At 47.5% G+C, this 15,330-nt stretch overlaps 1 protein-coding gene across 2 annotated transcripts in view; it reads right to left on the bottom strand.

The window, feature by feature from the left end:
* Positions 1-750: 750 nt before the first annotated feature.
* The window catches only part of DPYSL2 (dihydropyrimidinase like 2), a 105,664-nt gene continuing 91,084 nt past the window's right edge, over positions 751-15,330 (bottom strand). For both annotated transcript variants that reach the window (XM_081093345.1, XM_081093346.1), the window contains exons 9-14: positions 14,017-14,173; positions 13,578-13,719; positions 10,710-10,880; positions 5,783-5,962; positions 4,800-4,965; positions 751-3,278 (exon numbers count right to left, since the gene is read on the bottom strand). In XM_081093345.1, the coding sequence (XP_080949471.1) occupies positions 3,187-3,278; positions 4,800-4,965; positions 5,783-5,962; positions 10,710-10,880; positions 13,578-13,719; positions 14,017-14,173 (908 nt within the window). In that variant the 3' untranslated portion in view covers positions 751-3,186. The remainder of the gene's footprint in view (positions 3,279-4,799; positions 4,966-5,782; positions 5,963-10,709; positions 10,881-13,577; positions 13,720-14,016; positions 14,174-15,330) is intronic.

Here is a 15,330-nt window from a genome sequence, read left to right on the forward strand (position 1 = left end):
CTAGGACGTTCCGAGCTCCCTCACAATTTCCCAACCTCATGGCAGGTGTGCTATGCTAACCCCAGGCCTTATCTTATTTTTCCTGCTCTCATTTTCCCTTTGCTCAAGTACTGTTTACAAAAGCTTGGTGGAGTGTATATATTTTTGTAAACCACCTGATATCCTGTTTGGACAGGGGGGATAGAAAACAAAAAGAGAAAGGAAGAGAAAAAGATGTCATCAGCCCTACGATGGCCTGGGAGCCCCCAGCATACACCCTCTTCACTCGGTGTTTTCAGAATCAAAAATACCAGTTAGCGGGGCTGTGGGGGCGAGCATGCTCGGCACTGGCTTGGGGACAGAAAAACAAATGCTTTATGTCTGGGTTTCCTGCAAGCTCCTGGACTGATGCAAATCAGCACACATTAATCTCTCATCTTCCACGTCCCCATGTAGCTCAAGGGTGTCCCAGGGAGCCCAGAGGTCACCCACACTAACCGACATGGCCGCAGCCACTCTCACGTCCCATGGTAGGTCTGTAGCTGGATTCCGGGGCCCTGGTGGCCTCCCCAATACAGTCTATGAATTCGACCCTCAGCTCCGCCATGCAGAGCTCTGCTGGGAACCAGACCTCTGTGGCCTGGACATGCAGTGACAACTCTGGAACTGGGACAGTCACCAAAACAAGGTCAAAGGGCCCAGGAAGGGAGGTGGTGTGGGAAGGCCAGGCCAAGCAGCTGCCTCTTAAACATCTCAACACAGACACAGCTGTGAAACAACCACATTTTGCTTTATTAGGCGTTCCATAGTAATATAACACAGAGTTCTTAAGGAATAATAAACACGAGACTTATTTGTTTGTTTTTTAACCATAATTATTTTGTCATTAAGACAGTGGTTACAAAAAAAAAGGTACTCTTCTGGCTACACACAATGATGAGCTTTAGCACTGAAAGTTCCTCCTCATGGGTCACAATCACAATTCCAAGGATTAAGAACCATCTATTATGAAATCCTACACTGTTTCAGAGCATCAAGTCACTGCAGTTATTCAGATCTGAGACACTGTCGATTTATGTTAGCATTTACACATGACATTCATCTAACAGACACACAAAGCAAGCCAACAGGTACACATGCTTACACAGCCTGCGGGAATCTCCAGGTTTCAAGCGGTTTTAAGGAAACAATCCAAAGAACCAAAATGACCAGGACCTGGTACAGGAAAGACAGGAAGACTCAAGTGAACACTGAAGAGCTGCGAGTGTTTCTTAGAATTGAAACAAAAAATACTTTTTCCAACTGGTTCAAATTTCTTCTAAGTGAAGGTGAGAAAAAAAAAGCAAATATATTAAGTTAACCAATTACTCTTTAAAAGTGCAATTTCCTTTTCAAATAACAAATAAACAACAACAGTAATAAAAAATACACCCCAACCATAACCCCAAAGGCAAAATGTGTGGAGAGACAAGTGGAATGACGGGATGACCTATTTTGTGTGTGAAAGCAGCTGGGTTTTATGGAAGCCTGCAGACAGACAGCACTTAGGAGAGGCTGTACACACGCTTGGAAGGACATGCAACACAGATCAGCAAAGACAGGGATGGGCACAAAGGCAGCGAGTGAGAGGGTCACTGAGACAGAGGGAAGATGCTGACCCAGGTCACCTTCGGTCTCTACGGGCCTCATGTTCGATGTGTAAGTTTCTCCACAAGCAGCTCTGATGTGACATCACACTCATTAAACAGATGTTTCCTTTTGCAAAGTCAAAGGGGCTTTAAGGCCAATTTCCCAAGAATTTTCAGAGCTTAAAAGGCCTCCCTGTATTGCATGATGTCTTTTAAAATAATGGGACAAGAAAAAAAGATTTTCCCCCAAAGTGAGAAGCCCCATTGTGTTCAGGAACCCCAAGACACTTAGCCAGGAAACAGCAGGCTCTTGGGACCACTCCCACTAGCTCAACAATGCTGAGCTGGTGGTTGGCCTGAGGGACTGGTTGGCTCACTCGGGTCTGGGGTCACTTTACAGATTTGATTATATCTAACCAGGTAGCACTGCCTGGAGGAAAAACTCGCACGTCTGTAGCCTCAACTTCTGCCACATCTCGGCACTGCTTCAGGGTCTATTCTGGGCCCAGGTGTGCCCGTGAGGGTGGGCACCTCGGCCCTTCCCTGCACCTGGGAGGGTCTCAGACCCACATGCATGTCCTCATGGTGATGGGTGGGTAGCACCAGTCTTACAGGGACGGGACAGCAGATTACTATGGTTGTGATGACAGAGCTCACACCCTCCCAGGCAGGTTCTTATGACCACAGTAGAACGGTAGACCTGGTCATTGAAGAGGCAGTGGGGAAGGCGAGAAACCAGTGTCTCAGAGACAAGGGCTGGAAGAAACACAAAGAAAGAGAGAGGCATGAAACGAATTAAAAACCGAGAGAGAGAGAAAGAGAGAGAGAGAGAGAGAGAGAGAGAGAGAGAGAGAGAGAGAGAGAGGAGGTGAACAGAGGAAAAGATTTAATCTGCAGCAAAATCTAAGCCAAAAAAAAACCAAAACTGCCCTAAAAGCAGTCAGCCCAGAAGACTACGGAATGGTGATGTGGACATTCTGGAACTTCAGGAGGGACACGACGAGTTTGCCGACCACCCTGAATCCGCGTGATGGTTACAGAATTGCATCATTAGGATGTCCAGTTCAAACCCCTTGTATCAGTATTGAATTAGGCGTTCTAATTTAGTATTAAAAAAAACCCTCCCCCTCCCCCACCCATCCCTTCCCAGCCCCGTAACGAAAACATTTTTTTTTTAATTTAAAAAGAAAAAGGCAGCTCTGGGCAATTCACTTTATCTTCCCTCCTAATGAAAAGGAAGATGATAAATACAACAGAGGTTGGAGATGAGAAACACCCTCATGGTGATTTGCTCTGTTTCGCATGTCTGAGTGTTGGATGCAGTCCCCTGTACGGGGTTGGTGGGTAGACGTGGTGTGATGTTTGTAGATGTGTAGAGAAGTGGGTGAGCAAAGTCAGTGACTCCGGGTGAGGGACGGAGTGTGAGGCCCAAGAGGGAGCCCCGTGAACTGGCTGCCCCACAGTAACTATCACAGGCTCTTTAAAAAAAAAAAAAAAAAAGGAAGGAAGGAAGTCTCAGAATGTCCTCAGGTGTCCCATCCCCCAGCCCCTATCCCCCAGTGGAATGGGCCCTGGAACTCTAGCCCAGGCTGGTGATGTTGGCACGGCCACCAGGGGGTGCCACGATGCGCTGGGTGGTGCGACGGGGGATGTTGTCGTCAATCTGAGCACCTGGAGAGGAAAGAGGGGTGAGGGTCAAAAGCAGAGTTACAGGAGTTCCTGCTCAAAGGGCCAGACCCATTCTTTGTCCTCTCAACACTCCCTGGAAGTTTAAACTACAAAGAAGTGATGGGCTTAAGGTGGCCAAATACTCTGACGGTATAAAGCAGTACCTGCAGAAGCCAGTTGGATCCATCACTTGAAAAAGTAAAGCTACATATAAAGGGACACTCCATTCCAGGCTGTCTCCTGACTCGGTACATCCTGCCCCTATTCTGGTAGTCAGTTGAGTGCAGCTTTTCCGAAGGCACAGCCCTCTGGCGTTACGTTCCCCTAACACTACTCACCTCACTGTCTAATGTGATGGTTCCTTATATTAATGGCCTGGTGACATAAGACAGCACAACACCATGAGCTCATTTTAATTTACGACAAAACTAAGGTTCATTATTACTAAATCTTTCGAAAATGGGTAATTTGTATATGGCATATATGGCAATGTTCTAAAAATGAATATATCTGACCCCCCCACCCCCAAAAAAGGATCTAATTAACTGTTTAACACACCATAGAAATCTGGATACATATTTGTGGTTCAGAAGGCTAGAAAAGTGGAAGGGTTCTAGTTATGGGCCAAATGAAGGACTGGAAGGAAATTTCAAGTGTGGAAGCTCTAAACCCCTTACTCTCATCATCCCTATATCACATATTTTATTCAAGCAAATAGCTAACAATTCTCAAATGGCTCTATTCTGAGCTCTTTGCATGCACATTAATTCATTTAATCCTCACAACAACTCCATACGGTGGCTACTACTTTTATACCCATTGTATAGATGAGGAGACTGAGGCGCAGCTAGCAAGCATCTGGACTACAAAGTTAAGCTGCTGAAACTCCATAAGCTGAACTATACAATATACAGTTGACCCTTGAACAACGCAGGGGGCAGGAGCGCCAACCACCTGTGCAGTCAAAACTCTGTGTATAATTCTGACTCCCTCAAAACTTAATTACAATGGGCTCTTCGCATCTGTAGATTCAACCAAACATGGACCAAAAACACTATTTTAGATTTGTATCTGGGAATCTGTGAATGCAAAAATATTGTTTTTGATCCACATCTGGTTGAACTGTATTTATTGGAAAAAATCCACATATAAGTGGACCTGCACAGTTCAAACCCATTGTTCAAGAGTCAATTGTACTGCATACTAGGGGAGAAGAGAAATCCTGAAATACCACCACATCTTTTTCTAGGATGGCCATAATACAGAGAAAAAAAAATGTCCTATTAATATACTGGGTATTGCACACAGTGTACACATCATGCCATTATAAGTGACACAAACTGATGTCAGGGCTCTGAAACCCACTGGCCACTGGCTGTGAATGACATCTCTGGTGATATCAGTATTTCCCACTTTGGGGAAAATGGGAATACCATTCATTTCTGCTTCTTCTCCTTCTACAAAAGTGATTCCAGACTCACCAGCCCACTGCAGAACTGGGCCCTCCCCAAACCATAACCATACCAGACAAGCTGAATCCAGACTGGTGCAGGTTCCGAACGGGTGGGGCCTGCTGCTTGGCCGGAGACGTCTTAGCCGACGAGGCTGGAGTGACTGTCTTGGGTGTCACAGACACCTCGCATACAGGCCCATCGTACAGGCCACGGGGAACCCCTCTCAGCTCCGCCAGCTGCAAAACACAGGCCCCGCCCCCGATTCAGGCGGCATTCGGAGGATGCCTCCCTGGCCACCCTCCCGATGTGGAAGAGGAGAGGCCAGAACAGAGGCCGGTGAGATTTAGAGATGGGGGCGCTCCTTATGGAGGGCAGGGCAGGGACCGATGGCAGCATGGGGCCCGCTCCAGGACTCCAGGCTAGTGATCCTCCTAGGTGGGTCATGGCTAACTGGTTACTCTATGAAAATTAACATTTCTTACCGTTTTCCCCAAGGCACTTCCACTTAAACCTACAGAATTTCCAAATATATTGTGAAAGGATCTGTTTTGATGGTCAAGATCTGGCCCAAACTTTCTTTCCAATCTCACTCTCCCTTTAATACCCTTCCAACTCCATTGACCCCAGCCTGACACCTCCCCGCCCAGTGCTGCAGACTACTCTCCATGCCTGAAGACACCATGTATTTTCCGTACTCATAACATTCTTTCTACATATTCCTGTGTCTCCCTTCTTTGACTTGCCAATCTCCCACTTAACCTCCAAGACCCAACTCAGACTGCCCTCTCACCATGACACTTTCCCCCTGACTCCACAGCAGTGGCTCCTGCCCCGGAACCCGATCACAGCACATGTCAGTCTCACTTCATTCTGGCTGGCTGTGGACACGGCTGACTCCTCCGCTGGTATTCTCAAGTCCAGGAATTAAAAAAAGTTTCCTTTTTCTCTGAATCCTTCGTACTCATCTTGATATTCCGACTCAAAGTGCTTAGAAGGGTTTATGAAACTGAACGTAATCGATGACAAAACAATCATATGCTCCAAGCTACTCACCCTGCTCCTTGCCTTGATACGCTTGTAAACAAAATCAGGGAAGGGCTTCCGGGGGATGTAGCGCCCAGAGCCTTCGGTGACATGAAGGGTGCCGTCTTCCAGGACAATCTTCCCCTGGCTGATGACCACCAGCGGAGAGCCACGGCACTCCATGCCTTCAAAGATGTTGTACTCGAGAGCCTGCAGGAAGAGGGCACAGGACACTTAGATACGCCTGCCACCCTGGCTAGATTTCACCAGGCGGGCAGCACCCACTGCCCCGTATCACATGGACAAAAGAAAGACCCAGAGCTGGAGTCCCTGCCCCGCGGACCACACCAGCAGGCATTAACCTCCAAGTCTAGAACATGGAATCATCTCTTCCCACCAGAAAAGCATGAGGACTTATAAATGCTACAAAACATAAGAGAAGGATTCCACGCATTAGCAGCGCCCTTGTTCTCACTAACTGAAGCTCCAATCAGGTTGGAAGCAGAGGCCTTCCGTGACTGAGTTCTCAAGTTAACCTTGAGTGGCCATCCTGGGCTAGGGTTTCCCGCTGGTGAGCCTGGCTCCCCATGCTGTCAGCGATGTGGTGAAGCTGCAGTCCCTAAATGAAAGGACCGGGGTAATTTAAGGGGCTTGCCTTCATGAGATGTTTGAGGTTTAGTTCATTTCCCAAACATGCAGCAATCCAAGCTTTTCAGGGTGAAAGACTGGCGTATCTGTGCGCCCTCTTGGAAAACGGGCTGGAAGCAAGGCAACAGAAATCGGGGGCACTGTGCTCCCCACAAAAACCCACTGTCAGTCTCCTCCCGCAGCTTCAGCTCACCCAGGCCCACCCCGACTCCCGGAGGCCTCCTGCTCCTTCCTGCCTGCCCTGTCACAGGCACCAACGCCTGCGCTGAGCCCAGGAATGGAGCATAAATAGGCAGCTCCAACCATACAAAGCCGCTTGGGCTTCTGGGAGAATTCAGACCAGGTTCTCAGCGCTAAAGGAGTTAGCCTGGGAATGAGCTGTCCCGCTGCAGGTCAGCACCTCTGCTGATAAGCATGGAGAGCCCCGGCTGGCTCCTTAGCTCACATCCGGTGTCAAAATGCAGTGGCGCTGGCCCGGCCAGTGTGGCTCAGTGGTTGAGCATTGACTCATTAGCCAGGATGTTACTGTTCAATTCCCAATCAGGGCACATGCCCAGGTTGCTGGCTCAATCCGTGGGAGGCAGCTAATCAATGAGTCTCTCATCAGTGATGTTTCGCTCTCTCATGCGCGCGCACTCTCTCCCCCCCCCCTTCCTCTCTGAAATCAATAAAAACATTTTTTTTAAAAAATGCAGCAGTGCTGACTGAGAACAGCCACGATGGAGAGTCAGTGCTGCTCTGAGGCTCCGAGGACTCATATGGAAACAACCGAAGGAACGAGGCAGAGAGCATCTTGGAGGAGGGACCCAAGTGTGTCCCCAAGTCTTTCGTTTATTCTAAGACTCTTCCCTGAAGTCAGACTGTGTCTTACAGCAGGTGGACCTGCACAGTCAGTGCTTCCAGGGGGACCTGGGTTTGCTTTTCCCTCTGGCCTAGAGGACGACTACATGGAATCCACTGGATATTAAATTCCCAGCTTCAGGTTCTTCTGGACCCTACAGGCAGCAGGAACTCAGACCTCCAACTTGCATCAGTACTGGCATTCGGGTCATACTCTCCGAGGAGGCATTTTGCCCTCTCAGTACCCAAAGCCAAAGTCAAGGCTCGCAGGCATTTGCCATCATATCCTGCGAGGCAGATTCCCCTCTCACTTACCCTACACTGAGCACAAGCTGGTCCTTGGTGGCACAGCGTATTTTTATAGGTTCTCCCTCACCTTGACTGTGATGTGGCCCGATGGTGGCACATAAACTAATGGAACATCTGAGCACCGATGGCATTCAGATGTGGTGAGATGCAGAAGCTGTGTGACCATGGGCAGCTCACCCAGCCCTGCCACTCTCAAAGGCTTGGCAACGAATGCAACACCAAAAGCATCCCACATGCGCAGACCCCTGAGAGGATCCTGTCAGCTCTGAAATGACTTGGAGAGGGTGACATCCTTTAAGGGCTGGATCAAGCTCCCTCTCTGTCTTGTTACTCCACAGCTAACTGTCTATATTCTCACAGACTCCCCTGCGCCCTACTGGAGCAATGGAGACAACCTTGGACCCGGTGCCATCTGCCTTGGGTTCACATCCTGGGCCACTATTTGCCACTTGTGTGACTTAGGACAAGTCCCTTGCACTCCTCTGATCCACAGCTTCCTCGTCTACAAAAGGCCCACTTTGCAGGAATGGTGCTAGGATCACAAGAAATAGAAAAACAAGAGCAGCTAGCATACTACCTGACACAAAGCCAGCATGTAGAGAACATTCCCTCATCCACTGTCTGGTTTTTCATCGCTCTGTCCCAACAAGATCGCAGGCCCTTTAGTGCCAACAACATTGTAAGACACGTGAATTGAGTTTAACTGCATGTGAAGCCTGAGCATAACCCGCTGCAAGAGCTTTGGGCCACCTCCCATTCTGAGAAGATGGAGGAGCCAGCCCCACGACCCTAAGTGACTAAAAAATCAACAAGTCAGTGGTCAGATCACAGTCCTCTGGGTGTTCAGAGCCCACCCTCTGTCAAACCATGAGGCGGTCTGGCTTGATCTCTCCCCAGTGTAGATGTGTTTAACCTACATCCACAGGGGCCCCTAAATTACTCATCTGGCTGGATGCCTGGAATATCCAAGCAGGCTGTCAATAATAGTTATCTAAATGCTCCAAATGAACGCTAATCAGCGCTTTGGTAGGAAACACTGTCACATGGGACAGCCTCCTGTTTGTATTCTCCCAAATGACGAATGCTGCACAGGCGTGCTGAGTGTGGGCTCTTTAAAACAAGTGAGGATGAAAAAGAGGCACTTCTGGAAGTCAGCATGTCTTAGATGAGGTTGCCTGGAGGTAAAGTCAGGGCAGTGCTATCGCGTCCAAAGGTTCAGGTGGAATGCCTGGAGGGAGAACCTGTCTTCTCGAATCATCGCTCCTTCACCCAGGTTAAGGGCGTCAAATGCAAGCTCCCTAGTGAGGTCGTCTGCAGTTTAAATAATGAGTCCAGCTCCGCCTTCACAGGAAGCACCTCTGGGAAGGACTGCAGGGAGGGGAAGCTGCGTCTGCACTGAACCCCGACCCGGAGGTGGCATACGCAGTCTGGCAGGGAAGCGCGCTGGACAATTCTGGGTTCTAATTCTGGCTCTACCGCAAAATAGCTATGTAACATTAGCTCTCTGAGCCTCGGTTTATTTATCTTCCCAATCGGGATAATAATACCATCCCTTTACTGAAAAGGCCAAATGAAAGAGTAAATGGGAAGGAATATGATGTTAACTGCATAGGAATATGGGGGTTCACTGGGCAGGATCCGCTATCTGGAAAGAAGCCACCCTGGACTCCAAGAGGTTGTGATTAGGTTACAAGTCGGTGTGGCCATGAAGCTATGATGCAAAGCTAAGCCAGCCAGTGAGAAAGGAGGATGAAAGTCAACTACAAGTAAATACCAAGGGCGGAGCAGCCTTCCCGGAAGGCACCTACCATCTCAGCACCCACAGGTGCCAGTAGAGGCTAGTGAGCACCACACCTCAAACCCCTCTGCTCAAATGGGAGAGGACTGGGGTGCAGCAAAGGGTCCAGGGCTGTCCTGGAGAAATGCCAGACGCCCACCCCTGAGCTGTGGTGGTACCTGGGAAAGGAGTCAGGCTAGCTGGGGTGGGCAGTCTAGAATCAGATTCCCTACTGAGCCAGCTTTCAATTCAGAACTTTAATTCACTTCCAGATTCATGAGTTTCTGACAAAACACTTCTGTCCTGTGTCCATTTCTTTTCCAAAGCTCCCTTTGTCCATATTCTTTCAATGGTATATCTATACAGATACATCAATATATCTGTACAGACACATACACATGAAACTTTTTCTGTAAAAAACCTCTGCCTAAGGCCCCTGACCTGACTCACAGGACATCCAGAGACCTCAACTAAATCCCACACTCGCAACTGAGGAGCTTGAGACGTGACATGAGTTACTTGCCCAAGGTCCCATTAACAAGTCAGGGCACCGCCAAACTCTGCAGTCTGGACTAAGAGACAAGAGACACTCCAGGGCCTTGGCCGGGTAGCTGAGTTGGTTAGAGCGTTGTCCCAATATGCCAAGGTTGTAGATTCAATCCCCGGTCAGGGCACATACAAGAATCAGCAAATGAATGCATAGATAAGTGGAATAACAAATCTTTCTCTCTCTCTCTCTCTCTCTCTCTCTCTCTCTCTCTCTCTCTCTCTCTCATTAATAAATGGATTTTAAAAATTAAAAAAGTGACACCCCAAACTCCAGATTCTAAAATCGTATCAGAATGGCTGCAGGGAGTATTTCTTCTATTTGGAAAGAAGTCAAAGTCAATTAGTTCCTTGAGGACAATAAGAGCCTCTGTCATTTATGTTTCTATAGGGCAACACTGACATGAGAAAACAATGGCTTAAAAGAATAGACATGCCCAGTGGGCACCTCAGGAGTGTTTATTTAGGTCCCCTACACCAACTGCCGCCATGGGAGGTGCTGCCCCAAACTAGAAAAATGGAATGGTGTCTGACTCCTAGCAGCTCCCAATGTCCTGCATGACTGGAGGCTCGGAAGGTCTGTAAGTAGAGGCTCTATCTGTAAGAGAGGCTGTGGTACTCCAAAATGATAAGCGTAACTTACCGTCAGTCTTTTTGACCTCACTAAAGAAAAAAAAAAGTTTTTTATCAACAAAAAGGAAATTATAATATATCCCAGGGAACGTTCATTCCTATCACAGTGAGTTCTCTCCCTCAATCCCGGGACTCTCCATGCCTCTGTCTCTTTCTGTGACTGTGATCTGTTTGGATTGGTTGCGCACAGTGAACAGGCCTTACACTGTTGTGGGTCTTGGCAGAGATGGTTTTAACGCTGTCGGGGTCCCAGATGACCAGGTCCGCATCGGATCCCACAGCAATGCGGCCTTTCCGGGGGTAAAGGTTGAAGACTTTGGCTGCGTTGGTGCTGGTCACGGCCACAAACTGGTTCTCATCCATCTTCCCAGTGACCTGCAGAGTAGAATACACACACACACACACACACACACACACACACACACACCAAAAACAGGTCAAGAGGTTGAAGGGTGGACCGCGACTCAGCAATAAAAGTGAACACACTTTTGATACATACGACAACTTGGATGTAAGGGCATTATGCTGAGTGAAACAACCAATCTCAAAAGGTCACATACAGTATGATTTCATTTATATACACATTCTTAAAATAACTAAGTTACAGAGAAGGAGAACAGAATAGGAGTGATGAGGGTAGGGATGCGTGTGACTATACATGGGCAGAGTGAGGGGCTCCTTGTGGTGACAGGGGACATCTGTACCTTGTTTGCAGTGATGGTCACATGAATCTCCATAGGACAAAAGGACACACACACACACACACACACACACACACACGGCACCATCGTTGATTGCTGGGCTTTGATATCTTACTATCATTATGTGAGATGCAGCTATTGGGGGAAATGGGAGGAGGGTACACAGGCCCTCTCTGTCTTCTCTTTGCAACTTCCTCTGAATCTAATTATTTCAAAATGAAAAGTTAAAAAAAAAGGTGACGGGGATACAAACGCCTCTTGAGGAAACATCATTAGACTTGAGTGGCTGTCCTTTTCAAAGATACGGCGCAGACCTAGGCTTCCAGTCTAGCCAATCTAGAGGTCTCAGCCCCATGTCTGGGTTTCTGCAGCCAATGACATTTCCTCATGTCCTTCCTGCCCTTTCTCATCTCTACCACGTGTGCTCTATGTCCTTTCAAAAGCAGAATTTGAGGACGTGCCTGCATAGAAAACTACCCTAAAGTAGTAGAAAACTGGGCAAAGGAAATGAGCTGGTATTAAGAGGAAGAGAAAAATATCAATGGTCCATAAGCATATGGAAACATACTCACTCCACTTAGTAACTGAAGGGATTGAATGAAAGACAGATTCACCCATCAAATTAGCCACATTTTGGGGGGTTTGATTATCACATCCATGAGGACCAGGTGGAAGAGACTGAGGGATGTCACACAATGCTGGTGGCACACAAATGGATGCAGTCTTCCTGGAAGTAACTTTGGCAATATATATAGCAAAAGCCCAAAAAATATACATATCCTTTGACTCAGCAATACCACTTCTAGAAATTTCTCCTGGAAGCATAATAAAAGATGTGTCCAAGGATAGTCATCCCAGTAACAAAACCAGGTTTCCTATGGGAAGCTGAGCACTGGATCAGTCCAGTGGACAGCCTGACAGGCCCAAGAGGCTACCCATTTCTTCAGTGGGGTGGGAGGTGGTTGTTTTGTTAAGGTGCAATTCAATGACATACCCAGATGCAATTGTACAACTCGATTTCACTGTTCATTTGTATTACCAATAAGGAAAATATTGCTTGGTGATGGTAAGACATAAAAGTACATGACAGCCCTGCCAATGTGGCTCAGCAGTTGAGCATTGACCCACGAACCAAGAGGTCACTAGTTCAATTCCCAGTCAAGGTACATGCCCAGGTTGCAGGCTTGATCCCCAGTAGGGGGCATGCAGGAGGCAGCCGATCGATGTTTCTCTCTCATGAATGCTTCTATCTCTCTTATCCCTCTCCCCTCCTCTCTCTCTAAAAAATTCAATAAAAACATATATTTTTTTTAAAAAGTGCTCTGAGGCTTTCCTAATTCAATTCTTTGGATTCTGTATGAGAAAAATAAATTTTCACTGCAGGTGTAACTTCTCAGTCACAGCAGCAAACTATTTCCACTTAAAGTGTATATCCAATTTCTCAACTTATAAACATGCAATTAAAAATCACTTTCAAGACCACTTATGCAGTTACCACCAAACTACTGTCAAAACAGAAATAAACTTTTCCTGCATTAAAAAAAATCAGAAACAACATAAATGTTCAAAGAACATAAAGAATAAAAACAAGTTTTTCAGGTATATTTCAGAATGTGGAGACCTTTTCATGATGTATTGTCTTAATAAAACAGGCCGTGGTGTTTACACACTCACACACACACATATCATATACACACATGTGCACTCTTGCACTGACAAAAAATGGAAAGACATTTGGCCAACATATTAATTGTCATGAAATCTGAAAGATGGTGTCATGAGTAGTTTTTATTCACTTCCATTCTTTCTGGAACAAGGATATATTGTTTGCATAATTTAAAAAATTCATTATGAAACAAAACCTGTGCTGTTGTTATGTTTTAAAGCACTGAAAATGCAAAAGTCCCAAGACCCTTGAAGGTCAGAGTATGCTCAAAGCAGGCCCGCCACCAGCCTGCAGTTGTCGTGGGTAGAAATGCTGAGCCCAAAGAGCCCTAAAAACACTTTTAAGGACATGGAGTCCATTTCCAAGAATAGAAGGTTAACTGAGAAAGTCACCAGGTCTCTAAGGAAGGTTTTTCCTGACTAATCACAAAAGAGTCACATTTTAAAGACTGTGGGGTATTGTTTTTTTTAGTCTCCACTGATCACAAATGATAATGATAAAAAATGTATATAAAATGTTTAGAAGGAAATGAACTATGTAAGGCGAGATCTTGGATTCCCAAACCTAAGAAATATTGTCATACAAATACCAGCTTCTGGAATTTTCTCAACTGCCATTGCAAGGCTGACATGAGACCGATGGCCCTCAGATGAGGAGGCCGGGGAAAGCTGGGGCCAGCCCGGGAGGGAGACCACTGCTCCTTACCACAGCCTTATCCCAGACGACGGACATCCGCTCCTCAGTGCCATTGGTGCCTTCGGGGATCAGGGTGAAGTTGTCCTTTCCGACTGCCTTCTGGGCAGTGTTGAAAGTACAATGGGCACTGCCAGTGACCTGGAGATCTCCACTGGAAGGGAAACAGATGACACCTATTTGTAAGGCATCTTAGGGTGTCACCGCACCACAGTGGAATCCTTTGGATATCGCATTCATCCCTGTCAGCTGGCCCACGTTTTTATTCTAAATTCCCCTCCCCAGAATGGTGCCAAAGTGACAATCCCCTGTTCCCGCTTAGCCAACTGAGTCTGGAGAACACAGGTCTGTCTGCAAGCCTTCTTTTGCCCACCATGCTGTAACCCACCAGGTCAGGTTGGTCTGAGCGAAGACTGAGAATGGAAAGTGTGAACAAGTCGCCAAGACTCACCAGGACAGCAAGGAGTTCAGAAAGTCCGGAGTGGTCGGGTCAGGGCTCAGGGGTGGAGAGGTGACAAAAGCAGCGGCCTTGGCCCAGTTCTTGCTCCAGTAGTGGGAGCCATCAGTTCCCAGGCTGGCGGTGACGGGCTCGCCGTACACCACGGTTCCTGACAAAGAGAACAAAGCTGAATACCATGCAATGAGGGAGAAAGGAAACCAGCCTTGTTGGGAGTAGCCACCGGCCCAGCAGCATGTCAAGGACTCTCACCATCCCTTTAGAGAAGGTGCCAGCCGCATCTCACAGGTGAGGACACAGATACCTGAGGCCAAATACCTCACCCACCAAAGGCACCACCTCAGTGTGTGTTCCCTCAGAGTTCACCTTGGGACCTTGCTCTTCTAACTCAACACACTCCGTAGGTGATCCCAAACGTTCCACCTCCTACACTGCTCATTCCCAAATCATTAACACTCTCAGACTGCATTCAAGCATCCAGGCCCAAGTGTTGTCTAGACTCCTATTTTTGGGTGATCCATAGCATCTCAAACTTAACCTTACTGCTCACCAAATACTCCCCCTACTCTCCCAACACTTCCCAGACCCCCTCACAGTGTCTAGTTCTAGCTAATGAGCTGAGAGAGGGGATTAGATGTTATACCAAGAAGCTGAAGCATTGAGAGCAAACACAGATCTGCCCAAGAGACAGTGTGGCTTCCTGAGTACCGCCTGAAGGGAACTGCCATTAGCACCCCGAGTCACAGCTGACTTTGTAAGAGAAACAAAGGACTTTGCAGTACATACTGCGAAATACACTGTAAAGAAAGACTGTCAGTTCCCCCATGCCCAAATCATGTCCTTCTCTGGCCATTCACGTGCAAGCCAGACAGGTGGGAATCATTTACATCATAGAAAGCCAATGCTTCACTGGCTGAAACCCATCCCTTCCTCCACTGCTTGTCCCATCCCTTCTCCCCCAGCTCATTCTAGCAGAGCCTCCCGATCAGAGTTTAGGTTTACTTTTGCTTTCCTAACCTTCTTCCCCAGCTCTTCATCCCTTCTCCATGACATTCCCGGAGTGATCTCCCTAAGACTGTCTTCCCAGGCCACTCCCTTCAAGTCGTCCTTCAAGGAGCATTTGCCTTCAAGCACAAAAATGAGCTCCTCGCTGCCACATCTGATGCAAACCATTGTCCGGCGGCCTAACAAAGCCTATCTCCCCATTCACATCATCCAAAACTCAATCCAGTCGCCACTCCAGTACTCCAATAACCACCCATTTTGAATTTTTGGATTCTCCCTAGATGGAGATACCCTAACGAACAC

The sequence above is a fragment of the Myotis nattereri genome, assembly GCF_964212035.1.
Source record: "Myotis nattereri genome assembly, chromosome: 5".
Classification (NCBI taxonomy): domain Eukaryota; kingdom Metazoa; phylum Chordata; class Mammalia; order Chiroptera; family Vespertilionidae; genus Myotis; species Myotis nattereri.